Source organism: Neolamprologus brichardi, chromosome 3, assembly GCF_056152115.1.
Source record: "Neolamprologus brichardi isolate AB-2024 chromosome 3, ASM5615211v1, whole genome shotgun sequence".
Classification (NCBI taxonomy): Eukaryota; Metazoa; Chordata; class Actinopteri; order Cichliformes; family Cichlidae; genus Neolamprologus; species Neolamprologus brichardi.
This window is the reverse complement of record NC_142106.1, coordinates 39,361,510-39,388,208: the sequence shown is the minus strand read 5'-3', so window position 1 is coordinate 39,388,208 and position 26,699 is coordinate 39,361,510. Positions and strand designations below refer to the sequence as shown.

General features: G+C 46.2%; 1 protein-coding gene across 4 annotated transcripts in view; it reads left to right on the top strand.

Annotated features, from left to right (window-relative positions):
* Nucleotides 1-3,097: 3,097 nt before the first annotated feature.
* Nucleotides 3,098-26,699, top strand: part of ppargc1a (peroxisome proliferator-activated receptor gamma, coactivator 1 alpha) — a 36,090-nt gene continuing 12,488 nt past the window's right edge. For 2 of the 4 annotated variants that reach the window (XM_087837599.1, XM_006804126.3), the window contains exons 1-7: nucleotides 3,098-3,334; nucleotides 6,006-6,185; nucleotides 20,273-20,467; nucleotides 21,539-21,664; nucleotides 22,834-23,191; nucleotides 25,177-25,222; nucleotides 25,438-25,511. In XM_087837599.1, the coding sequence (XP_087693725.1) occupies nucleotides 3,287-3,334; nucleotides 6,006-6,185; nucleotides 20,273-20,467; nucleotides 21,539-21,664; nucleotides 22,834-23,191; nucleotides 25,177-25,222; nucleotides 25,438-25,511 (1,027 nt within the window). In that variant the 5' untranslated portion in view covers nucleotides 3,098-3,286. The other 2 variants (XM_006804127.3, XM_087837598.1) reach the window with 2 other exon arrangements.

Here is a 26,699-nt window from a genome sequence, read left to right as displayed (position 1 = left end):
CAAGAAAGAAAATCATAGTACATCTATATTTAGCTTCTGTAGTCTTAATTGGCATGAAGAGTACAATCAGATAAGCCATTTGACTGTGACTCACATGCTGCTTCAGGAGAGGGAGAAATATCATTTACCGGCTTCGGTCTCTTACCAAGGTTTGTTTTTCGTTTTTTTTTTTAGTAAACCATGAACCTTAAAGTGTCTATCCGACCGGTATCTCCTGTCATCGCACTAACAGACATTTGTTAGACACACACAAACAGTGTCGAGCCACTTCATCTACACGTTTTTTGTTCTTTGATCACAGAAGGACATAAGTCCAGGTCGTTGAGCGTTTTATCCGTGCCGCACTCACAAAGCCGCCTACCTTTACTCTCCATGTCACTCCCATGTTGCCCCTATATTACTAACTGTGTAGCGCTGGTCCATCTGGGCTCTGTGAGGTCACTGCACACGCCACCTGCTCCGATCAGGTTTTGCCTTGGCTCCTGGTTGGCATCTCTGGGCACGCGTGGAGAGGCAGATGTATAGATTTAGTGGTACACATGCCCTCACATGCCTATAAGCGTACCATACACACACTCATATGGTATGCACGCACACACGCACGCACGCTGAGCATACACTGGTTTTCCTTGAACATAATCGGTGCGGTTTACAATTTGCATTTCCAGCTTTGTGTGCAATTTTGTGTTTAATGAGATTTATTGTATGTGGATCGCTAATATTGGGAGGCAGCTGCTCCTTGCATGCAGGTTGGCTTAACAGACTTACAACGCGCGCACACACACACACACACACACACACAATCGGATAGGGGATGAAATATCCCGTCGAGCGAGTTTCTTATTGCAGAAATGTATTGTCAGAATTGAAGTTATTTCCCGAGAATAATATCCAAACAAGAAAATGCTTACATCTTAACAAGCGCTATTTGTTTACAGTCTAATGCAATAGTGTGGGTTTGTAATAGCATATTTCATTAAAACGCTGAGAAAATTCCCGACTGACGCTTAACTCCTGACGGCTTCAGTGCAGAACTGAGCTGTAATGGATGATGAAAGGGAGACAATAACATTTAGCACACAGTGAATTACTCCTGCTGAATTCCTGTCAGTGCTCCAACAGAAAAACCACTCTGTTTGAAATGTCCACAAAGCTTTTGTTTTTATTTTACCGAGGCACTGTTGCCTATACACCTCTTGTTTACACTGTATACATGGTTAATACTGCCACCTGTCCTTTTCTTCATTGCCTCCGAATGGACAAAGAATTACTTTCCAAAAGGCAGCATTACCTTCTTTGTATTATATATTATATGACAAAAAAACAAAGCCATTTTTCTCTTCTTCTTTGTTTACAGTCATGAAAGAACAAACCTATTTTAGAATGTAAAAGGAAGGATTTCAAATGATTTAACCCCCATATTTACAGAAAATAATGCAAAGTAATGCTTGTGATTGTTGAATTGAATACTCTGTTTGGATTTGATGTCATCACCACTTTCACAGCTGCCTGACCCGGTTGAAGATCTCACAGCTAATTAGGTTAATTGGTCAGTAATATGATTAGGTGTACAAAGAGCATGGCCGTGAGTCTTTAAGTAAACACTGCAGTGTTGATCTGTGAATATCAGCCGCTTTGCATTTTCACACCACATGCTGCTGAACCTCTGCACAGTATTGTTGCATTTTCTTTCTTTCTATTTATGTTTATTTTTATACCTTTAGCTTAATCTTTTGAACACATGTAGAACTGCAAACCATATATGACTGCACTGCATGATAAATGTTTGGTAATGACAATAAAGTCTAGTCTATTCTACGAAGTAAAGACGGGAACAGTTTATCACTCTGCACAACCAAAGAGTGCAGCAATTTCAGAACATTTTCAGTAATTCAAACATTTAAACATTCTAATATCATTATTATTATCCCCTAATTAGAATTCCATTATTGGATTTAGCTGGCAAGACCGAAAGCCAATTTTTTTTAAGGCTGAGTTGCTGCATGAAGTCGAGAAAAACCTCTGAGAATCACTGTCAGTGAAGAAAGAAAAGAAAAGAAACACATAAACAAGGTTGAAAGAACAACACGCGCAACAGCCTCATTTAAAAATGTACTCTGAGTGAGGATATCATCCTGTGGTATGATGGTTCAGGATTAGAGGTTCTTTCTGAAAATCATGGACACTGCATCCTCCAACCCGAAATCCTGCAGCTTTGTTATCTTGATGTAGGTGTGCATGAGCCTGCACATCTGCGAGGGCACCATTAACGCTGAACAGTCTCTGCAGGATTCGGATCAGCATGTGCTGCCGACTAGATGACATATCTTTTAGGCAGAGACTGGCTTATTTCAGTAAGACGGTGCCAAACTACATTCTGCGCATATCACAGCAGCATGTCTGCAGGGGAAAAAAAGAGAGCCGGGGGCATGGGGAGGGGTTGTAAAACGGGAACAGATCAGGCTGAGAAAGTACTTTAAATGAACAATCGTTTCATGCAGCAGAAAATGCAATATGTTCTTTGCTTATTGTGGAGAAAAAATAATTATAATTACAAAGCTGAAACTTAATATGACAGATTGCACTGGTGCTTAAACTCATTAAATTGTGCTTTACAGTGCTGGTGAGACATCATTTGACTTGTGCTTTCTCCATTATATGGTCTCCAAGTTTTCCTGGAATCAGTGATACAATTACTATTAAGTTGCTGCAGAAGGATTGTAATATCAATGTGCCTTGCACATTTGCAAACACACTGAGATCACGAGGCTGAGACACAAGTCACATCCAGAATCTTACTGATTTCTTTCTAGTTAATCTTCCAGTAAAGCAAGTAAATTGAATTAAGGACTGCTCTTTTTAGTCTATGCAAATCCCGCGAACCACCCTTCTTAACCTATTTTCATAATGCCCCCCCCCCGCCCCCCTACCGGCATATGGATAGATGGGTTTTGAGTTTGGCATTTTTTGCAGTGCACGGAAAGGATTTTACTATGTGCGCAGCCAGACCCCGCCTGCTCAGCGCGCGTCACTGGCGAGTAGTGTGTGGACGCGGAGTCACTCCCCTGCCTACTTTTAATAGCTTTGTCATGTGATGGAAAGCAGTTGTAAGACAGGTGCCCTCGGTTCATTCTCGGCGAGGGGCAGCAGTTGCCTGTGTGAGAGCGAGTGGGAAGCGTGTGTGGATTTCCTTTTTTTTTTTACTTGGTTTCTTTCCCCCCCCCCTTTTTTTTCTTTTTTTTTTTTCTTTTTTGTTTAATTTTTCGGAGCGTCATTCAGTGGCTGGATGGCGTGGGACAGGTGTAACCAGGACTCGGTGTGGAGAGAATTAGAGGTGAGCGCATCAAATAAAATCCGGCTTCTTTCATCTCTCTAGCCCTCTGGACTTTTTTTTTCTCCCCTCTGGAACGATGGACAACACTGGCACGATGATCTCCACATAAGTCTGCACTCTCTCACTCTCTCCCCCCCTCTCTCTCTCCTCCTCCTCTTCCTCCTCCTCTGTTGCCGGTGCTGTTCGTGGCTTAGTGCGCGTCTGGACACGGTTGAGGATGCGAGGGATATACGACACGGGAATATATGACAAGTGGAGGGAATGTGCGGAATCTCCCTTTTCAGCCCAGTTAAAGATGTAGTTGTTGTAACGCGTGCACGGGCTCGGGACCATTGCTCTCCACGTAGGATCCCTGTTTAGTCGGAGCAAGTGCTTGCAAGCTGGCGGATATCTTTCCAACCGCGGACTGTACGCGCTCCGGTGCCGAGAAGGTTTTCGTGCCGAAATGACTGAAATGTCTCAAAGTCAGGTATTTCGCTGACGCATGAAATCCAAAGACGAAAAATAATCCCTTTGATGTGCTGTGTCCAGATAGCCAGGTGATTTTTTTTTCAAAGGCAAGTGCAAAGGTTGTCCACACTGACGCACCGGGTATCTGGCATTGCGCAGGAGCATGTTAATATTAACGGTACCGGTACCACGTCTGTGTGCCAACATTCCTGCCGGAGGAATGCTGCCCTGGCTGGACGGCAACATCGCATCCAGCTAGAGTAGATCATTCCGTGTTCTTGCGAATTTATTTACAACATTCTGCTGATTTTAAACGCTTCATCCAAGTCATTAGCTCACTATCGCTCCTGTCTTTTTGTATGCAGCTTACTTTACCTGGTTAAAGCGCATGCAGACAATAACGCACATCAAAAGGATACTTATTCGTCCCCCCCTTTTTTACCCCTTAATCTTCCGAGTCCACCCAGCTTGTTATACAGAGGTACTTGTCTGCGTTCATTATCTCAGTGATGCCTCAGAGAGGGTTTTTCACAGTAACTACATGACTGCAATCCGGCTGCACGGCTGCGATTTTGTGGTCTGCGTGATCAGATTATGAGAAAGAAATCAGCTCTTATCTAATTAAAATGCGGCTCTGTGTGTACGTGTGTGTGTATATCTGTATATAGACGTGTGTGTGTGTTTTGCAGACCGATTTCGAGATTGTATGTTATTCGGACACCCTCCTTTGCACTTACTTCCAGGTACGCTCCAGGAGAGCATCGTTTTTTTCTTTTCTTTTCTTTTTTTTTAGACTGCGATTTTAGTTTCCACTCTCAACCCTACCAATGTGCGCGTCCTCCTTCAGCCGATCGATGCTGTTAAAAAATGTATGCACGTATTAAAGCCCTGCTATTTAACTGTCAATCAGCGCCGCGCTCCTTACTTTAATAATCTCTCTAGCAGGTGCTTTTATGCGCGGTGCGTGCGTAAATCACCGGAGCGCTGTGGTGCACCCTGACTGTCTGTCTGGCGGCGCTATTTCATTAGTTCGCTAAGAAATCCATAAGATAATTGAGCACAGGGACGTCCATCCTCTGAATATCCTAACGGCTTTATTGCCATTTCTTCATTCCGTGTCTTGTCTGACTGGATCATCTGGGGGTGGGGGGAAACCTAAGACGCAGTGAATCTGTCCTCCTCTTCGCAGTCGCAACATAACGGATTTGTCTCATCACGGTCTTAAGTCATCGTGTATTCGTGTTGGTGCGTTTCCGAGGACAGATGAACTGTGACACCGGTGTCTGGGCGGTTTTTCCTTCTTGGCACAGCATCCGTCTCTCAGCTTTGCCCTGAGCCGAACCCGACTCTCACCCCTCCTCAGGCTCCGGGCCAAACACATCCGGGCTTCTTATGTCGTTCTTAAGGCCGGCGTTAATGCATAAACAGATGCGTTGTCAAGGAGTGTGTGTAGACTACAGTGTGAAGCTGTTTTCACAGGCTGGGTTCAGCATTTGCATAGTCAGAAGTGTAAACATGCAAACATCCCCCGCTCTGGGGGATTTTATTTTTTTAATTTTTATTTTTCCTTTTTAATGACCACTGATTCTCTGGTTCATAGTTTGCCCCAGAAGAAGCAGACTTTTGCTTGTTCAGCTGCTGGTTCAGGGGGGAAACAAACTCACACACCCCCACATCTGATGATTTGTGTGTGGCGGAAGCTGTAACATCTTCTGCATACAGGACACACTGGATAGATTACATAAAAGTGGCTGGTGAATAACAAAATGTCAACAGGCAGCATTTAGTAGCGGGGAGGCCGTTTCCAGTGGCAGTGTAAGCAGCACACTGGGAGGCTGAAGAGAAGCTGAGTGGAAACAGGTTGCGGGGCTTGCACGTTGTTGTGCAAAAACAAGCCCATTGAAAAAGCTGTTCTTATCGATGGAGCGACAGTGACAGAAGTCATGAATTCCAGCTACTTAGTGTGTCACATGAAAGTGGCAGATCAGCAGAGGCATCCAGAATGATCAAATGAGGGAATTAGAACGTGAATTGTCACTAAGACGAGAAGCTCGGGCTCATAATACAAATGTATGAGTTCCCCTTGTCATGCCCAGATTACCAGTCCCTCTATTCTTTTGTGGGATGGCTCAGATAATTCATTTTCTGATTTGCACATGAAAGATCTGTCATTTCTGTCTAACCATCCATGATGTTTTTCTTTTTTTAATCTTTTCTCCAGTGTGCTGCCTTGGTTGGTGAAGACCAGCCCCTCTGCCCAGACTTACCTGAACTTGACCTCTCAGAGCTGGATGTCAGTGACTTAGACGCAGACAGTTTCCTGGGTGGCCTCAAATGGTACAGTGACCAATCAGAGATCATTTCTGCTCAGTATGGGAACGAAGCGTCCAATCTTTTTGAGGTAAGTACATAAATATCACAAATCCAACTATTAACGGCCTTCATTAATGTCTTTCTCATTGTACGTGAATTATTCATAACACGGCTAGCAAAATGCCGTGGGACATTTTGCATCCATGGTCATTTCATTATTTGCTCTCCGAGGGGTCAGCACTGAGCTGGGATAAAAACACGGCCAGGCTATCGCATTCTTGAATGCAAGCCAAACACAATGCACAACTGTTGCCAGTTTACAAATACGCTTTTTGCAGGAGGAGTCGGTGTGAGGACCGATAAGCCTGAAAGGACTTTTGTCCCCTTTTTTGGACCCTGGCCGTGACGGGAGACAGCCTTATCAAAACCTGGAGCATTTATTTCAGTTCAGAGTTGGTAATGCGGCACACATCTGAAAGAATGCGTTCGTAGTAGATTTATAGTCGGGGCTGCTGTGTTGCAAAATGCTTCTCAAAGGTTGGAGTGTAAAACTTTAATCTTTGCCCCGCTTCACTTCTCTCCCCCTCTCCTTCTCTCTCTCTCTGCACTTCTGTCCTATTCTTTCCATTGGACTCTCTTTCTTTTCTCACCCGGCGACAGACGTCAGCGGGTGATGATCTGGCCGAGGCCATAAAGCCATTGGTCTTGGGACTGAGTTCCAGTCCCCAGTTCATTATAAGCCTTTATCAGTGCCAGAGATAGACAAGAAAGACTGAGATTGGATGCTTTAGCCTCGCCTCAGGAGGAAAAACCCCATCTGAGAAGGCAGTGCATGTGTGTACCTGTAGCGCAGTCCTGTAGTCACACTCCCCGGGTCTCTGTTGTGTGTTTTGTGCGGCTGTGCGTGTCCTCAGTGGTCTTGCAGGGAACAGTTGATAACAGACTAAATTCTTTCCACCACTACTACCACCACCACCTTTATATCACCAGACATTCTACCACCGTGGACCACCCCAACACACACGCACACACACGCACACACACACACACACACAAAGGGGGGTGGTGGGGTCTTAAGTACTAGCTGGTGTGACTGTGGCTCCTCTGTCGTCTGAGAGTGATATGGCTTGCAGCCACCGAGTGGCTCAGGGGATGGATAAAAATACCAATGAGAGTGTATATGTGTGCGTGTGTGTGTCGTTTTTAAAACACAATGGAACTTAGCACCCACTGAGGACCCCAATGAGGGAACTAGCTCCGAGCAAGAAGCTGTGACTGACTTCCACTGTGAGCCTGAGCTTGTATTTGCGTGCCTGCAAGTGCACATGCTCCCGCACACCCACGGCACGTGTCCGACAGCGCGTGAACGCCGTACGTCGCAGTAAGCGGGTGATGTTTTCATGCGCTCATCAAGCCAGCAGCTATTGTTTTATGCCAAGAATATGGAAGGGCTTCCAATTAAGCAGTGAAAACTGGGGTTTCAAAGCAAGTAATACATTTCCCTGACCAGGGATTTTTCCATCTTTGGAAAGTTTCTAGTCACCATATGAAGCACTCAGTTCATCATACTGCAGGACCCAGTTAATCCTACTTAATCTGACAGAGGAAAGTTTGCTGCTCGGCAAGGATCAGAAGGCTGGGGGCTGCAGCTGTACTTCCTGCACCCCACCCCCACCCCCTTGATTGGCTTCAACACAGAACAGAGAAGCATCCAGTGAAAAGTTAAAGATTAGAGAAATTGTTAATAACTGGCTAGATTTCAAGCCTGTAATTGTGTGTGTGTGTGTGTGTGTATATATATATATATATATATATATATATATATATATATATATATGTGTACATACATGTTTTTTAAATGTATTTTTATTTTTTAATGCATGTTCCTCTCCTTCCAAATAAATAAACCTCACTCACTGAGTCAGACTATATGTGCGTTCTGAGAAAAAGCAGGTAGCAGATTATCAAGGCTGTCTCCAGAAACGTGTAACAGCTGGGTGCAGCTGTCAAGCTGAGGCCCCTCTTTTTAAAGTTTACTCCCTGGAAGTTTGAACCTGCGTTCAGTTGTTAAGTGACTCAGCTGCTGAAACGGGTTGCAGCTTTGACAGAAAGAAAAACATGCCGCTGTTTCTTTTGCACCGGAGCGTTTATTCCGGTTGCATTTTAATGCGACGCAGTACAGTAGCAAATGAGTAAACAGGGTCTGACTTGACAGTTGGGACAGGAAGTATTGCATCATGGAAGTCATTGGGCCATTTTCACGCAGGGAGTGGGTGACGTCGCCAGCTTAAAGTAGGTTCGAGTACAGCAAGAGGTTAAAGTGATGGCGGTCCTTCTTTTACAAATACAGTGGGTCACTTTTACACAGCTTTATCTGGAGAATCTAAAAAAGCCCAAGCTAGGGTGTGCAAAGAAACAAAAAAACAACAAGAACAAAAAGTGGCATTTGAACAGTCGCCATTGCTGTTGTCATCACCACTAACAGGCCTCCTATGTGCATGCCTGTCTTTTAATGTGACTCTGTGCATTTCAGGCTAGTGCCATGCTAACTCTTTCCACCATAACACCACATTTGAAGACATCCCCTGTACCCTTAATGACATGCTTTGACTCATTCATGTATATCAATCAAGACTTGGTTTGACGACCATTAGAATAGTTTCCAGGTTTTTCAAAGGGTAGCTGCATAGCCAGACACCACCCTCTGATGCACACGCAGTCATTTTGTTCTATAAGCAGGCCTGAAACATGACAGAAACCGCTCAGTTCAGAACAGACCTTCAATGGTTCCTCATAGTTGGCTTTCAAGGGGTAAAGAGTTAAAAAAGATATGTGGCTTTTACTGGGTTGGTTGCATAAAAAGAGTGCAACCCTTTGAAGGTCTTTATTTTCTTATTAAGGGGTCGATGGGAAGTGTTTGCACACTTTTTAAGCAGCATGTGTGTGTAAAAATACTTACTGTGTCTGTTTCTGTGTGTATATGCGTTCTGTTCTGGAAGCAGTGCTTGGTATTAGATCACAAGCTGTCCCCTGGCTGGCCTTTTGCTCCTTTCCCTGCCACTGTCCCAACTGTCCCTGACACCAATGTAGAGAATGATACACCCCCACCTCCCCTCTGTAACACACACACACACACACACACACACACCCATATATAAAAGCTATTGCTCCTGGCCCGGCTTGTTTGACACCTCTTCAAAACGCGCCGACTGTGAAAGTCCACGGTCTATTTTGGGCTGCAGTTGTTGAGGGGTAGTTACTCCAATAAGTTCCCAATGTACTGCCAAAGATAACAGCATAGAAGTGTGACCCAGTGTCTTTGGAACCACAGGTCTCTACTCAGATTTCATGTCAACCGTTTGAGTGATGGAAATGTGTCACACTGGTCTGGGCTTAATTCAAATTCCACTGTGGACGCCCTAGCGGCGGTCCCTCAGGGACGTGGGACGGTCACATCGCATGTAGGCATGGGAAGGCATTTACAGCTGTTCTCTGCTGCGAGTCAGCCTGCGTTATTATGAAAGAAAACTGGCTCTGAGTGCAACTTTTGGCATGTCAGGGCTGCCTATACCTCGATACGTGTGAGATGCGCTTATGATAGATGGACAGGTGGAAAGACAGGACAAGGGTGAGATATAGAGTGAAACAAAGAGGAAAGAGCAGCAAATGACAGGACAGATGCAGAGGCATGGGGACAGATGGATGGTGAAAACGTATAGACCAGGAGGGCCTTGGGCTTGTGCCAGCCCGAACCAAAGCCCCTGGATTGGAAGTAAAATGTTATGGGCTTAGTATGTAGTAAAATAAGAAGCCGAGGCTTAAAGCATTATTCGGATATCATACAGAGACGTGAGAGCATGCATGTGGGCCATGTCACATATGAAAACTCTTTATATTACTCCAACAGGATGCTGTGTGTTCAGAATGTGTGTGTGCGTGTGTGTATGTGATGGCACTCGCCTTCAAAAGGCATTATGGTGCTTTGTCTTGTTTTGTTTTTGCCTTATTGGACAGATGCTCAGGCGCTTATTCTTAAGTAAAGGCAGATTAGATTGATTGGGTCATCTTTAGAAGGCTTTGATAAAACATGCTGTGATGAAATGTTTTCCTCAAGCAGCCCTGCCTACTTGTGTAAGCACAGATTAGCTCACACACTTGTTGGCGTTATAGCTCCTGTGAGCTGAAACAGGAACAAGCACAAAAAGCCATAGACCCTTTGAGAGGAATTGTCACGCCCACACACACACATATACACACACACACACACAGCAGAGACCCTTATTGTCCCTGTTCCTACTCCCTGCTGAATGCCGGTTGCGTTTATTTTGCAAATTTATGCTGACATTTGAGAGTACACCACCCGCATCAGTTCACTGCTCCAGCAAAGGGTGTATGAATTATCATATTCCTCTGTATAATATGATTTTCTCAAGTGAGTCTTATTAGAATACACCATACTTTCCTCATCTCGAGTTCCCTTCAGTTTTACTGTGCCGAGACATTGTTTGCACTGTCTGCTGGAAGAAATCCTCCATCACTGTCGAGCTGAAGGCAAGCCGCGGCTTTCAGGCCCGCAGCTCTGCTGTGCCGCTCCGTTTCAAGACACATAAATGAGAGGGAGCGCAGACAAATAGGCTCAGATGTATCGTAGAGAGAGATGCCGACATGGGTTGTCCAAGCCTGTGTCATCTCGGAGCATCTGTCAGATCCACTCCACAACAAGAGCTCTCAACCCACTGCCCCATAACACTGTAGGCTCCCTTTTCCGCCTCTCTCCCGCTCTCTGTCTTTTCACTCCCAAGGCAAGGCATTTGTCCCTGGCTCATGGCAAGTTGGAGCAGCAGTGGCTAAACAAATATATTCTGGCCCCCCAACAGTCGCTTCTGGAAGGAAAGGCTGGAAGGGAGATGGGAGCAAAGGAGGAGGGAAAAAAATAAAAGGATAGTAAGCAGAATGGTGAATATAGCCAAAATAAAGTCCCCACAGGGAATGTTTGGAAAAAGAGCAAGGGAACATCTTTGGGTCTGCTGGTGGCTGCTTGGCTTCCCTGTCTAGTCCCCCCTTCCCTCATCTCTCTCTCTCACACACACTCAACACATATTCCCACTGGGCCACTGCTGCTGATTGAGGCATGGTTTGGTGTTCCTGCCCCAGCTGATCCCATGCCCCAAGTGGATACCCATCTCTCTCATCAGAGCGGAGCCTTCAGTGTGTGCATGTGTGTGTTTGTGTCTTTGTGGAATTGAGACGCCCAATGCTAAGATCAGATAGTGGGTTTTTTTTTTTCTGGCCAGACACATCACGTTAGACACTTGCTTCCTGTCTCTGTCTCTGTGTGCGTGTGTGTGTACTGGGTGAAAATGACTATTTTTAGTACGTGGGGTAATCTTCACTAAGAGCCTTTCAGGGCTGTTTCACTTTAACCTGGCCAAAACACTAAGCCAATAATCCCCACCCCCCCCACCCACCGACTTATACTCTCACTCACACAGCAACATGTCGCGCCGATGCCGCGCGATAAGGCCAACTTTCCTTGTATTATTTAACAGTGTACACTTTAGAGTGGAAGGAAGATATATAAACAGGGATTCCTGGAATGCTTTTATACTCTTTCTCTAATGCAACAAAGGCGGGAAGTGCAGGCTCCTCCTGGGCAAAGAGATAAAATGAGCTGATCAGACTGATAGGGAGAGATGAGCAAAGGTAAGAGAGAAAGCACTAGCCAGTAATGAGAAAGCAATATAAAATAACAGAGTGGAATAGGGGGAAATATATATAAATATATATATATATATAAAAATGCTGAGAAAGAGGGGAACAGCATGGAGACAAGTCTTCAATCAGTGCGTGCCACGATTTGGGGTGAAACGCTGTCAGTTTTGGACAAAACGCTGCTGCCTGTCTTCAGCAAAGGCCTGCTTATATTTCTATGCTGGTAAACCCAGCAGTTGTAGAAGTCTTCTACCCCGTTAGTCTGCCATATTCTGTCAGGCTCTGCTGGTTGTAACACGACTTCCACGCGAACTTGCACGACAGGTTAGTAATGAAATAAAAGCAAGTTTCCGTGTTTATGAGAGAAAGTGCTCTTTGATAAACGTCTATTTTGTTGCTGTTGGCATACAGTTTAGGTAAATGCATTTGTCCGTGTCTTATTGCAGTCTTGCACTGTACACGTGAAGGTTTTCCCTTGTTTGAGAGTCAGTTTGTAAAAGCTGGAGGAAAAGAAAAAAAAAAAAGAGGAAAAAAAACCCCTTCCCATTTGAAAGGAGCTTTATTATGTGCACTGCATGCTCATAGCTCCAGCTTATTCCTGAAGCATTTAAGTCTGCACAGGCCTCAAATAGTTCAAGAGGCTCTCGGAGGCTCTGCAGATGCATGAGTGACTCGATGCTTGGATGACTCACTTGCTGCCCAATCAGTAGCTGCAGTAGGAGCTGATGCTTTTGCAGACATTTTGTCAGCGCGGAGGGAAAAATGCCGCTTTTTGTTTGACTTTTTGAAAAGCAAAAATTGAGCGTATTAAAATGTCATTTGGATTAGACTGAGACTTAAGAAGGAGACGTCAGTCGCGGGGGGGTTAGCTGTGTCAGAGATGGATGTAGAAACGGGCTGGGTGTCTCCAAAAGAATGGGGGTTATGGGTTGCAGGTGTTCAATTCAAAATTACGATGTACGTGTAAGCATTATTATTACTTGGCACAAACACATTGAAAGCAGACTCCATTTAACTGTAAAATATGTGTTTTGTGAATTTTTGAAGTGGTGTATTTGGGATATATCTGCTGGATGTGTCTGCCATGATAGTGCTGTTGACATCAGGAAGTCAACGGCTCTAAAATTGTCTGCTTGTTGATCAGCTCTTTCCAGAAACCCATTTTCAGGCTATACACTGGCTTGCCAAACCTCTTTTCATATTGCTGTGGGCTTTGTTGTATAATAACTTGATGGGCAGACAGGGAAGGGATTTCGAGTGTTGGACGCTTGTCATCAAGTGGTCAACGACCATTGATCATTCTGTGTTTGGCAGACGTTACACACTCTACTAGTGGGTGCAGGTGTGTCGGGTCTGCTCGGCTAAATGTAAACTGTCACGGGCAAGCCTATCCATTCAAAAAGGCAACATGATCAGTATTCCACAGAGAATAGATCCCAGATTAAGATGAAATTCAGCTCAGAATTCGGCGCTGGCAGCTACAAAGAAAGACCGTGAGAGCTTTCATGCCCCCACACATTCCCAACCCCTCATCCTTTCTCATCGTATCCCTGCCTCACATCGATGGGTTGGGATTGTATCGACTTACGTGCACCGTTCCTTTGATGTTTTCTTCATTTCTTTGCTTGTAAAGATGGGCGCATCCCCACATTGTTACCACTCACCCAACATGCGAGAGCTCGTGCAGCCCTACATGCTCGACCAGACGTGCAGCCCGCACACACGCGGCAGTGGAACGTGTGCGAGGCCAAAAAAAAAAAGAAGAAGAAGAAGAAAGAAACACTCAGATAACACGCTCGCAAAGTCACGACACGGATAAGAGGCGCACACGCCGCAGTGGCAGCTTTCTACCTGAATCCAAAAGCGACGAGGCGCCGGCTTGCGCGCGCAAGCAAAAATCAAAGTGAAAGATAATGCGTTTATTTAGTAATCAGCAAATAGCTTTATGCGGCGGTTAAGTGGCGAAGCCTGCGAGGCCACGATAAGATCGTTTGCTTTCAGGTGTTTCCCTGTCGTGCCACATATGGCATTGAGTGCAAATTGAATAGGGTGACCTTTTTTTGCGCTGCGGAATCAAATTGACTGCATTTTTCCCCTCCCAAAAGATTGGGCCTTTTTCAATTACCATAAATTTCCGATATAGGGTCCCCTGTCGTGTGTACAAACACGCGCACGCAAAGATGCTCAGCGGGATAGTGACACAGGAGCACGCCTCGAGGCGTCTTGCGGTTTGAAAACGCTGCAGACGACTATATCTTGTCCACTCCATCCTGGTTCTCCTCGAGTTGGCGTCTTTCCGAGGAAGACATTACCATGACAAATGAAACGCCACGAACTCTCGATGGGCTCGGCAGGGCCCGAAAGGTCAGGGAGCTGCATTGTGAAGGTGCGCGCGTGTGCGTGTGTGTCTAAAGGTGGTGTCAGCGGAGGATAATAACATTGAGTCTTCTTTGCGAAAAAAAACAACAAACTCTGGTTCGTTCTCAAATCTGTGTAAATGTCAGAACTGAAGTGGCCTGCATTCTCTTTGTATGTAATTGTTTTATGAATAGCTGCACTTGACAGCCGATGACAGATTTGCATTCCAGCCAGGAAATGTAGCGGCAAGATGGACAGTGGAAACACTGTGTCTGCTTCTTTTTTTTCTGCCCCTCTCTGCGCTCACTCTGTCCCCCCTCCCTGTGTTCCTCCAACACATTATCAGCAGTGTAACAGTAGGTTCAAAGGCCCCTTGCTTAGTAGTGCACATTCAGAGCTGCTGACTTAAGCAAATAGCTATTTGCATGCCATTAGGAGGAGAAGGGGGGGAAAAAGCAGAGAGAAGCACCATTCCTCATCACATCTCTGCATCTAGCTGAATATTCCTTATTTGAAGCTCCAAATCTCTGTTTTGCTCTCCCTCCTGCTGTGGCCGTCAGAGCAAGGCACAGTCAGAGCAATCACAGCAATCAGTGTTTCCACATGCCAAGCCGATTGGGAGGTAGCTGCCAAAACAAAAGAGTGTCCAATCATTATGATGGTGTGTGATTTGGTGGTGTTAGCAAACGGTTGCTTGGACCATCTGTTGGATGGCTGTAGAAGGAAAACAACAGCAGCTTGGGGCAGGACTGTAGATGGGGAGGCTGTACCGGGACAAACCGGAGCCTCCTGCGAGCTGTTATTTGGTTAGCTGTGCGAGAATGTGTGATATGTAGACGTGCGTGCGTGCGTTTTACGACGTGTTTAGATAGAGGTTACTGGATTCTTTTACGGTGGTGTCATAAATAATGCGTCTCGACGGCAGTTTGCATTGTCTCTAGAGATGCTTTTTTTTTTTTTTTTTTTTTTGCAAGATTGCAAATCTTTCCGGGTCACGTGCGCTTCTGCGAAAAGGCACAAACCCTGAGACCGCGTGACCCAAAGTTAGACAGAAAGGGCTTGACGGGTCTGAAGGCATGTGACAGCTGATCTCAGCAGATGTGTGACAGAGTTCAGGTGGTGAGTTTGAGCAGCAAGGTTACCAGTCAAAGGATTTTTTTTTTCCCCGTCACAGAACCAGAAAGAACAGCACTGCTAACATCCCTTGGGTAGGTGTCACAATCGGATCTGGCCTGTGTCAAAAAGTGTAACAAGAGTTCTCTTTCTCTCTTCGGCTCACTCTGTCTCACACACACACACAAACGCAGAGAAAGATATCCCCTCTTTTCACTTTCCCTTTTTCCTCTCTCATTCCCCCATCAACTCATCTGATAGTGCTGTAACAGTCTCAAATGGTTCCCCGGAGATGCATCAACTCCGCGCGCGCACACACATCCTGTTCCTTATTGATGGCTCGAACCGTTTCCTCGCTGATTTATAACTCACGTAGCCTTCTAAACCCGGATAGGCATCTGGCATCTAAGCAGTCGACTCCTGTGACATCACTCTCTCATTTGCCGTTTTTGTTTAAATGGAAAATAGTGACTTTGTGCCCGATAAAAAAGGATTATCCAGACCAGTTATGGAAATACAGCTAAGTAGGACGGGGAAGGCTAAAATCAGCTGCCTGGTGCCGAGGCTGGACAAGCTTGTCTCCATTTAGAAAGCAAAAGATTTTATACTACCAGTACTATGATTTCTTTATTTTCTTTTTGGGTGTGTGTCCAGAACATGTAGAGCCACCATATCTACTTCATAGGATCATTTGCTTTGGAAATGGTTTCTGAATAACGAGATGCTCTGTTGACTTTCTAGTCACATGGAAAATGACAAGAGTGTTCAGTTCGCAGCTACATGTCGTGAAACATTCACAGCCCTGACCACAATTGAGGTTTAACATTTAGTTTTATGATTTGGAACACCATCAGACTGTGTGCCACCGCCGCCTCGCTCGCGCAGACGGCCACGCGCGCACACACACTCACAGGAACTTAACAGTGTTATGTATGGTTTCATCGCTCCGTATAGGCCATAATCACCCTCTCTCCATCTCAGTAAGCTCATGCTAAATGGCCAGACGTCTCTGGTGGCTGCCATGATTTGTCTCTCCACCGCGCGCCGTGTTGTACCTCACCCTCCCTGCCTCTCCTTTCTCTCTCCTTCCCCGCTGCCATATGTTGTGCCTGTGTGACCAGCCGACGTGTCAGGCCTGACTAACGCCTTAACGGCAAGCCTGACTTTGATTTATTTCCTCTGAAATCTGGGGGCCGGGGGTAATAACACAGAATGACATTATTTGTTTATCAAATCCAAGGCTGCTTCTCTTGGCAGAGTCAAGATGTGATGACTTGATACCACAACCCCACATGCTGCACACACACACACACACACCCTTCAGTTTCTGATTGTGCCATGATTAGGTCTGGCCCGTGTCAAGCTTAACCTCATCCAAGGGAACGCTTTTGAAATCTGACAGAGAAGGGAGCAGAGTTGGTGGTGGTGGGGAGAACAAAGATGGAGATGGAGCAAAGCAATTAAATTGTCAGGGCGTAGCTTTAACCCTACCACCCAATTTTGTGGCCAATTTATTAAGCACGTTTTCTGTCTGCGCTAACTGGTTGGCGTGCTTGTATTTACAGAAAGAAAGAGCAGGAAGAGGCAGCGAGAATAAACAGCACTTTAAATACTAGATGACCCATTTTATGGGAGATATTTTATCTTCGCGCACCCAGAGTGTCTGTCGCGTGTTCTGCTTCTCAATTCAAGATTGCGGAGGGGCTGTTTAGCCCGTCTAAACCCCGTCCTGATGTTACTCAGCCACCAGGTTTGTCATTCTGGCACTTTCAAAACACTTTTAGGTTCTTCTTAAACGTGTAAATCACGCATTGCCCCCGTTAAAATTTGATCCCTGGCAAATTCGCTAAGAAGCGTGGAATCCTCGGGAAGCAATTAGCAGATTTTCATTTGGCTATTTGCCCCGGCGTGCAGGAGCGAGTGTTTGTCTAAAGCAGCACCTTCACCTTCCGTTATCAGCCCGTGTGAATAGTATCTCCTGGAACATAATGCTGTGCTGTAGAACTCAATAAAAGAGTTAAAGGCAAGGACAATCTCAAAGACAGCCTGTCTGATAACAAAAGGGCCTCACCTAATAATGAACAACTGAAGTTGGCTTTCTTTGCTCCAGCGCGGGGGAGGCTGGGGTGAAGGAGGAGCGGGGGGTAAAGAGAAGCTCTGCCAGCACTTGCCAGCATGTTTTATGGCTAATTGAAGCATTTGGAATAAAACTGCTGCAAAATGGCACCCTTTAGAATTGGAGTGGGGTTAATATATTGTGATCCCACAATTAGCCCAGGATTGTTAAGATCTCTTTAATTCGGTGAGGTCCATTAAGCGGGATGGACGAGAAAGTGCTCCCGCCGAGACAATTTTTCTCTCCTCTCTTTTGTTCTTTCTGTCCTCTTTTCCCTCTCAGCAGCTGCTGTAGTAATCAATATAAGCGGACACGGGCCGTCAGCAAGGTGCTAGGTTGTGCTGGTGTTACCCCCTTTGGGTGCCATAGCTTCTGAGGTCCACCCACATGGAGACTTTGTTTATAAATAAACAAGTGGCCAGAGAGTCGCTGCCAGTAGATTGACTCTGGTGCACAAGGTGTGGTCTTTAAGCTGGCGTGGAAAAGCTCGTCCTCGTGGACGGAGGCATTAGATCATCCTCTCTCTCTTTCTCCAGAGCAGAGGTTTGCTCTTTACCCCAGTTTCTCAAATCCCCACTTGGCCTATGAGTGCCTCCACTAGAGCCGCAGCAGTGGCTGTTGCATGATCGTCACGACTCAGGGTTTTCACAAGTGTCTCTTACAGAATACGAGAGTCCCTTCTGGGTTATCTTTGGGGATACAGTGCACCTGTGGGAGTCTGCCAATTGGTGGAGGGTTTTTTGTGTGTATGTGTGTGTGTGTTTTTTTTAAACAGGACTACATTTGAGTCTGCAGAAATGCCCCAATCCCTTTCAAACCATGACATAACAAAGCCTGCACAGCTCTCCCAACATTTAATGTAATGCACTTTCTTCCCAATATAGATTTATTGGTTTAAAGTCGCTCTTGCGAGGCAAATAAAGCCACGCCTTAAACGGAGCATTGATTGAATGGTTAATGAGTGCCTAACCAGAAGGCCAGTTCATTAAAGACTCGGTTTTGATCATCTGAAATTGCTCCTAAATTTTAATTTCTCATGCTAGGATGTGCGTTTGGGTTAAGCCAAGGCTCCGGCTTTATCAGCAGTTAATACCTATCCGCTTAGTGCTCAGGTAATAACTTGGGATGCTGGGAAACGGTGAGCATTTCAATAGCGCGGGGGTTCCAGCACAGTGGATTTTGAAGCTTCTTGAAAGTAATTAAACAGCACGCCACCTCATACAGAGCAATTTCCTGCAAAGCATGTGCTTGCCAATGCAGCACAGCCCCAGCCTACGCCGCGTTATCTCTGTGAAATATGTCCCCTTTATCATTTTTTAATAATGACTGAGTGTTCGTGTTGTTAGGAGAAAATCTACTCAATAAACATCAGATTAACGTTTTCCTCACTGTTAGCTAGCTAAGTGAACGTCCAAGATATCTGTGTCATCTGTAAATGAAAATTGGAGGAGGGGAGGGTGGGGGTTGAGGCATTAAAATGGCCGCTATCTCGGCGGCGGATCCAAAACAGCGGCGTCCATGCTGTGTGTGTAATTGTGTTAAATAAGTGAGGGTAGATAGAAGCGTGCGCATGTGGGATTTTTCTGAGGAACAGCGTGGATATCTGAGAGGCCGGCGACTACCCCCGGCGTAATGATGGCCGCGTGCCATCGCCGAGCCACGTGAATCCTATCGCGTGCTTGAAAGGATTTGCTCTTGTTGGGCTGGCCACAGAACGTCCCAGGGTGATGAGGCTGTTTATCTCTCTGCTGTCCCGAAGCCCCGTGGGGTTTTTATGGCCTTGGAACCTTAAGTTCCTGTTGTCACTTGTCGATGCAAAAGAGAACGAGAGAGCGAAAAGACACAGTCGTTCCTCACATGGACTCACACGCTCCCCTTTGTCAAGTGAGCTGCATTACTCTCAGTCTTAACATTGATCTATACACGTTCTCCTTTTTCTTTGTTTTTCTGTCTTTTTTTTCCGACACGCATGCCGTTATTATCCCCGGTCAATAGCTGGCAGCTCACACCTCACCCTCCCCACCTCAAGGCCTTCTCCATGCATTCATCTCTCTGTCTTTACTCCTCACACATTTATAAGCTGCGAGCGCACAACTTCTCCTGTACTTCAAAAAAGGGGGCTCGAGTAGCAAGAACAAGCTTTATTTATAGCAAAGTGTTGAAGCTGAGTTCCCTCCCATTGTGAATGTCAGCCTGTCACACCAGCAATTTTAAATAAATCAGATTTATTTAGCTTTGGCAAGTCGTAATTTCCCCTTATCTGAGGGCCGCTCGCAAACATCTTGTCGGCAAGCGACGACTCTCGAAGCTGTGGGCTGAAGAGAGAGAAGAGCGAACTTCTGCGCATTGTTTCCTTTTATCCCCCCCCACCCACACACACACACACACACACACACACACACACACACACACACCATAAACCCCTCCATACCGCAGCCTGCCCCAACCCATTGCTGTCTTCCCCCAGATACTTGCTACTTGTCAGCGTTGGTAATGGGTTTCTTGGGGGAGATATTATTTTGGTCCAGTAAGCTGTTCACTTAAAATATGAGTGACAGGCTTGACTCACATGCACATGAGGCAAATTTTGTTTGGGTTTTTTGTGTTTTTGTAAAAAAAAAAAGGCTGCCAGAACGCAGTGAGCTCAGCTGCTGCACAAAAATAAAAATAAAAAAAACGAGAAAAAACAAATGTTTTCTATATTAACAATGAAAGCCACCCACCACCTTTACTTCCCCGAAATAAAGAAAAAGGGATGCAACTTCTTCTTCTGACTAAAATGTCCCATTCCCCCTCCCCTCTCTCTTTTTTGTCTCTGTCTTCCCCCCTCTCCACCCCCTACCCCCCCTCTCCACCCCTCTACCCCCCCTCCTAAGAAGATAGATGAAGAAAATGAGGCCAACTTGCTGGCAGTGCTTACAGAGACCCTGGACAGCATCCCGGTGGATGAGGACGGATTGCCTTCGTTTGAGGCCCTGGCAGATGGGGACGTGACCAATGCCAGTGACCAGAGCTGTCCCTCCTCTCCCGACGGCTCACCGCGCACCCCAGAGCCCGAGGAGCCTTCCCTGGTAACAGCTACAGCTCTTCCTTATCACGATTCTCACACCAGCACCATCCTACAGTTCAGACATGAGTTATACCCAAGACCTGACCTCCGGTCTCGCACGTACTCGCACGTTTTTGGCAGTGCAAAGCACACATCAGATAAGACTTCTCAACAAGACCAGAACCCCAGTAGCGGTCATTTGTCGGTGTGACGTTTACCTGACTTCACACTCCGTATTTGCCACAATGTGTTCATTTATGTGCAGTCGCAGCATGCCGGGATGCAGATGCAAGTAGGAGGGAAGTGAGTGGAAAGGATCAGTGTGTTTGCTGCTCAGCGCTAATTACATAACAGCGCTATCGTGGCGCCAGTTCAGTGATACGAACGCTGTGGTTGGGGACAACTACGGCTGACACAGTGCCACGGGCCCTGAAATCAAGCCGGGACGTAATGAAAGTCGGGGGGGAAGGAAATCTATCTCATCTCGTCTGCTCTCAGCAGGGTCTCGGCTAATCCCCTTGTGCCGGAGTCATCTCTTTTGGCAAACACCCCCATCCCCACCACCACAAATAAGAACTCGGCCTACCTTGGTGCTGTTATTTTTACACACGTTCGTGCCATCTGGGTTTTTCTCTAGCTTATAGGCTTTGACCTAAAATGTTATGTTATGTGACATTGTAGTCCATTTTATTCCATGCTGGTCCCTTCCAAATGACCTTTAGCCAAATGCCTGAGCGTGTTTATTCAATCACATTAGAGAAGCCTAGTGGTGTGTACACAAAAACACCTGCACTGGAAAAAAAAAAGAGGCTTGACTTTTCATGTCACGTAGCATGCACTTAAGTTAAAAAAAAGAAGCCTTTTTTTAACTGGAGAGTTAAAAAATGAAAGTAACTGAAAGGCTGCCATTGTAAATCTTTTACCTTACAATGTAAAGTGCTCTGAAATGACTGCCGCCGTAAACTGGCACTGTTTAAATAAAGTCGAATTGAATTAAAAGGTGCCATTTGCATAACCCACGCTGACTCCCCGCTCCTCCCCCTCCTCCTTCTTCCTCTACCACCTTTCTGGTTCTGTTTGGGTCCATTCGCAGCTGAAGAAACTCCTTCTGGCACCCGCAAACTCCCAGCTCAGCTATAATCAATACACAGGTGGCAAGGCACAGAACCATGCAGCCAGCAGCAACCACCGGATCAGACCACCACCTGCCGTCGTCAAGGTAGGGAGTCACACACACACACACGCACACGCTGTTGATTTCACTCCCGTACACACATTTTTTTTCCTGTTTGTGTTTGTTTATCTCTCTCACTCTTTTCTTGCTCTCTCTCGCTACTTGCTCACCCTCCCTCCTTCTCACTTTTTTTTTTTTTTTTTGCCTGTTTTGGTGGCCGCCTTTAGAAGATGTTAGACTTCTGCTCTAGCAGTCTACTGTCCCAGGGGGCCATCTCGTAATGAAAACAGGCTGATTGCTGTTGGGCTTTCCAGGCGAGGCGTCGGCACCGTTGTCTCATTAGCTCCACCACTTATCCGCCTTGGTATGGTGCCTGTTGGAGGACGGGAAAAAAAAAGAAAGGAAAAAAAAAAAGCAGCGACAGGGGCTCTTGCGGCGAGATTGATGCCTTGACAAGATCAAAATATCAGACTTGATGTACTCATTAGATGGCTCTGAAGAGAGTGTTTTTCTATAGGGGTGGGTTTGATTAAGATTTAATTTTAGTCAGCGTAAGTATCACAGGTTTTGTGAATTCTGCTAAATGAAAAAATGGGATTATTTCACTCTCACCCGTTTGCATTTCACGCAAGAATGTGGCATACTGCGCATTCAGTGTCATATCAGCATATAGAACTTAATTGTGTTCTCTTGCTCGGTAGGACTGTCTGAAATCTGCATTTGTTATGCTTTAACGCATGCACAAAATCATCACAATGTAAAGAACATCTGTATCTCACTGTGTGGTGAATGCGGCGCAGACATATGTTAGCTCTGCGTACCGTGTTTGCACATGCAGTGCGTCAACCCTTCTTCACAGAGTCTATTTTCATACTGTGTCTTTGAGTCATCCGTTTCTGGAGCAGAGCGAATGAGGACTCCCGGAGGACGTGGTGTGCGTACAGAGTGGCGCGGTGGCGCTCGGGGGGCCACGCAATTAAAATGATGGGCGGACAGCACTCCCACCATCGCCTCCTAGACAGTTGGGCAACCACTGCGCTCGAGCTGTTTGAGTCACACTGTTAGGCTCTCCATGCCTCCGTCTCTTTTCTACTTTTGTTTTTGTTTCAAATAAAATACTTAACATTTCTCGCAACTAGATCAGCTGCACTGTGCAAAACTTTTTATTGGAGCTAACTAAGTCATTCGCTCTCTCTCTGCTCGTCCCTCCGCAGACGGAGAGCCCCTGGAACGGCAAAGCAAGAGGGGGCTCCAGCCAACAGAACCGCCCGGTGAGGCGGCCCTGCACCGAGCTGCTGAAATACCTAACCGCCACCGATGACATCCTCCTCCACGCCAAAGCCAGCGAAGCCAAGAGCGCCTGGGGGGGTGCTAGTAGCAGGGACAAGAGTGGCATGGGTCTCGGTGCCTCTTCTTCCTCCTCTTCACCGTCCTCGTCATCCACCTCCTCGTTCTCCTCCCTCTCCTCCACCTCTTCCTCCTCTTCCTCTACCACCTCCAAGAAGAAGCCGGCTGTGCCGTCTCATCAACAGCAGCAGCAGCAGCAGCCGCCACAGCAGCATCACCAGCGAGGTGAGAGCCGGGCTGGAGGCGAGTGTAGTATGGCTGGTCTTGGGGCTGGGAAGTGGCAGCGTTGCGCTCACGATGACGGGTTTGAGGAGTCGGAGGGTGCTACTATCCCTGTTGGCCACAGAAGCTCCGCCTGCGGCCATGCCCGCCCCAAACTGGAGCATGGGCCGCCCAGTGAAGAAGGAAGGCCGCCAGGCGATGCGGGCCGCCTGGCCGCCGCTAGGTTTATTAGGTATATGCACTCTTATTCCCTCCCTCCCCGAGAGGCGAGTCACAGCTGTGAGCATTGCCGAGAGGCTGCAGGCGCCACTCAGGCTCGTGAGGGCTTTGGCAGGCAAGGCCGTAGCAACAGTAACAGTGCCAGCCGTGCGCCACATAGGCACATCACAGTGACTATAAAGAAAAGAGACGAGAAGCCGGGGCACCCGTTACTTAGCCAGCTGCTCACCTCCAAAAACAGGCCCGCTCAGTATCAGGCCCGTGTCCTCCCGCATACTCCCATTACCCCTTTACGGAGCAGTAAGAGCAAATTAGCAGAAGCGAGGTCTGAGAGTCCAGCCCGGGCTTTTTCTAAGGTTAAGGCGGAGAAGGAGCTCAGAGGGACCACTGATGATAGAAACAAGGGAGTAAGTCAAGCTGAGGAGCCTGATTCAAGGCCCCTGTTGTCACCTCTCACCTTTGACCTAGAGAGCTGGGTTAACCAGCCAGATCCAGGGCTAGACATTGCCTTTGGACTAGATCTGGGGTGGCCAAGCCAGGGGGGCTACAGGGAGGATGTTAACCATGATGATGATGATGATGATGATAATGATGGTGTTGTTGTTGATGGTGATGATGATGATGATGACCATGTCATGGGCAGCCCCGCAGCGGTGCTCTCACAGGGCCCACCGAGCCCACTCCTCCCAGATACTAGCATTGCAGAGCCCACCCCTCCCTGCATCATACAAGGGCAAGGGCACCCACACATGCAGGCACTCAGCGAGCACCCCGATGACCAGGGCCACCCATTGTTAGGTAATCATGAACTGCATCCCCCCCACTGGCCTTATCTCTGCTCTCTTCTCTCCCTCTCTTGCTTTAACCACTTCCCGGTTTGATTTCACGACTAACCCCCTGTCCTAATTTGAATCTAACAAGTCATTGTTAGGGCATCAACAACAATGACAGCAAAACAGCCTGCTCGCCAATGCTTTTTGCTAGTCGCAGAGGCACTCTTTTCAATTTTCAAAAATGAGTGGGGTTTTTTTTTTGTCTTTGAAAAAACAAAGGAGGGGGTGGGAAAAGGGGTGAGCCATGTCTTGCTACTGTACGTCTTGTATTCGCAAAGCCAATCCTTGAATCATCTTTGGCTGATTGAGCTGAGTGTGCTGAATATGTACATTTAGACTCAGAGCCCCGGTGCTGCTCTCTAGAATCGCGCTACTAAAGCCACACTTCTCTTAGCTGGAGCACAAGCCGGCCAGAGCCTCGGGCAACTGCACAAGCTTCCTTGACTCTCCTTTCTTCCTTCTTTTTGTTTTTCTTTTCTCCCCCCTCCTCTGCTGTTGGTGCATGCGATTATGACTTTATTGTCTAGGGAGGGGCTCACCCACTGTCATGTGTCTTGTTTGTGGCATCGTCTCTCTCTCTGTATGTCTTTTTCCATTTCGATCTGTTTGTTGTCTTGAGCGTGGTGTCTGTGTCTAGACACCTGTGAAACACGTACCATCACTTCATCCTGCCTCACAGAGTGAACAGTCTATCCTAAGAGAATAAATTTTTTAAATGGGGTCAATCTAAAAAAAGATATACTCTGTACAATAGTCTCCATAGTAAGGCTTTCTAACTAGAAATGGGTGTTTTTTTTTTAATTTCTTTTTTCGTAGTAATATTTGCATTTGTTGAGCCAATTTGGGATTAATTGTTGCAGACTGTGGATCTGTTCTCTTCTACCATGAGTGTTATACTTAGATTAATAATTACCCATGCTCCTTTGTGTTCTGCAGCCAAACCAACCACCTTGCCACTTCCTTTGACCCCAGAGTCTCCAAAGTAAGTGTGAGAAGTTTTTCCACATTATTCTAGGCAAAAAAAAGGCAACATCGAAACTACAGAAAAAAAGACAAAATCAAAGAAAGCTATATAGACTAGCATCCAACCTGAGGCATTTTTGTGATTCATTTCCATTTCTTTAGGTCATTACATCTTTCTTTAGTCTTACTCTCACCTGTGAAGTAAGACGTTCTACGTTTTATTTTGTCTTCCAGTGACTACAAGGGATCACCGTTTGAGAACAAAACCACTGAACGCACATTAAGTGTGGAGATTGCTGGAACCCCAGGTAAGCAGACTTTTTCTGACAATATAAATTCTTTTTAAATGACCGGCCGAGTACTTATAGCTGTGGTAGGCAGTAATGGGTTAATTCCTTTCGGGTTCCATCACAGTTCAGAGTTCAAGGTGAAGACATAAGGAGATCAATTTTATGCGCCTAAGTATTGATTAGGTCTTCCAATCTCCTCGGCTTTTATTAGCAAACTCCTCCCATTCCCCTACCACTCCCACTGGTTTGTTAGTGAAGAGTTAATATACCTTTCCTTCCACCAGATCCTAATGCTCTCTGACTGACAGCTCACTCAAGCCCTCTCCAGGCGCAGAATACACAACTATGCTGGCTTCATCAATCTGTTCAAGTAATGGCATCCTGTCATTTAGACGTAGGTCACGGCTGCATTAAAGCTCATTCAGACATAACCGCGACAGTGACAAAGAAGTGCAAAGGAATCGTTGCACGTATGGTCCGCATGGACACGAGTGAAGTATAGTCAGGTGTTTGAAAACTTCGCAAAGAGCAGGAGCTTTGCGCGCTGCACGGTGCTGCTGAGAAATCTGCCCCTGCCCCAATCACACGGGGTCTTGTTATTACGTTATTACGCACACGTTAATTTTATTCCTGTGCTGTTCAACTGGTTCTCCTTAACAAGTCATGTTTTACTGAGCTGAGCAATTCACGGGGGGCGTTTTGCAGTCGTGAAAGCGACGCGTGAATGTGTATGAGGTCCAAATTTGAAAGATTACCTTTGCAGTAATGGGACCAGGAGGCTCATTCGTACATGAAACCAACATGTTCATACATGGTCAAATTAAATGGGAAGCGGTGTATGAGTAAAAGGAGCTTTAGCCTACACGTGGCAGGGAAAATTCAGATGGCTGCTGTTTTCATTGGGTTTTGCTGTGTAATTGAGTTTTGCCTGTATGATCAGCGCCTTCTTTACTCAAATTCCCTGTGGACACAGGCAGCTGCGTAGATGTTGCCAGACTGGGGATATTTCTTCATTATCAGTCACTTCATCCTTCCGTGTTATTGAGTTATGCTCAGCTAAATTAGAAAAAAAAACTATATGTAATTGGTATTTAAAAGACAAAAGGGACGGAAATGTGAGGGGAAAAGCTGCAGTATTGCAGGTCATCCATTTCTTTCGCTCTTTATGTCAATGATGTTAGTAATTACCACGTTTTCTTACGATTA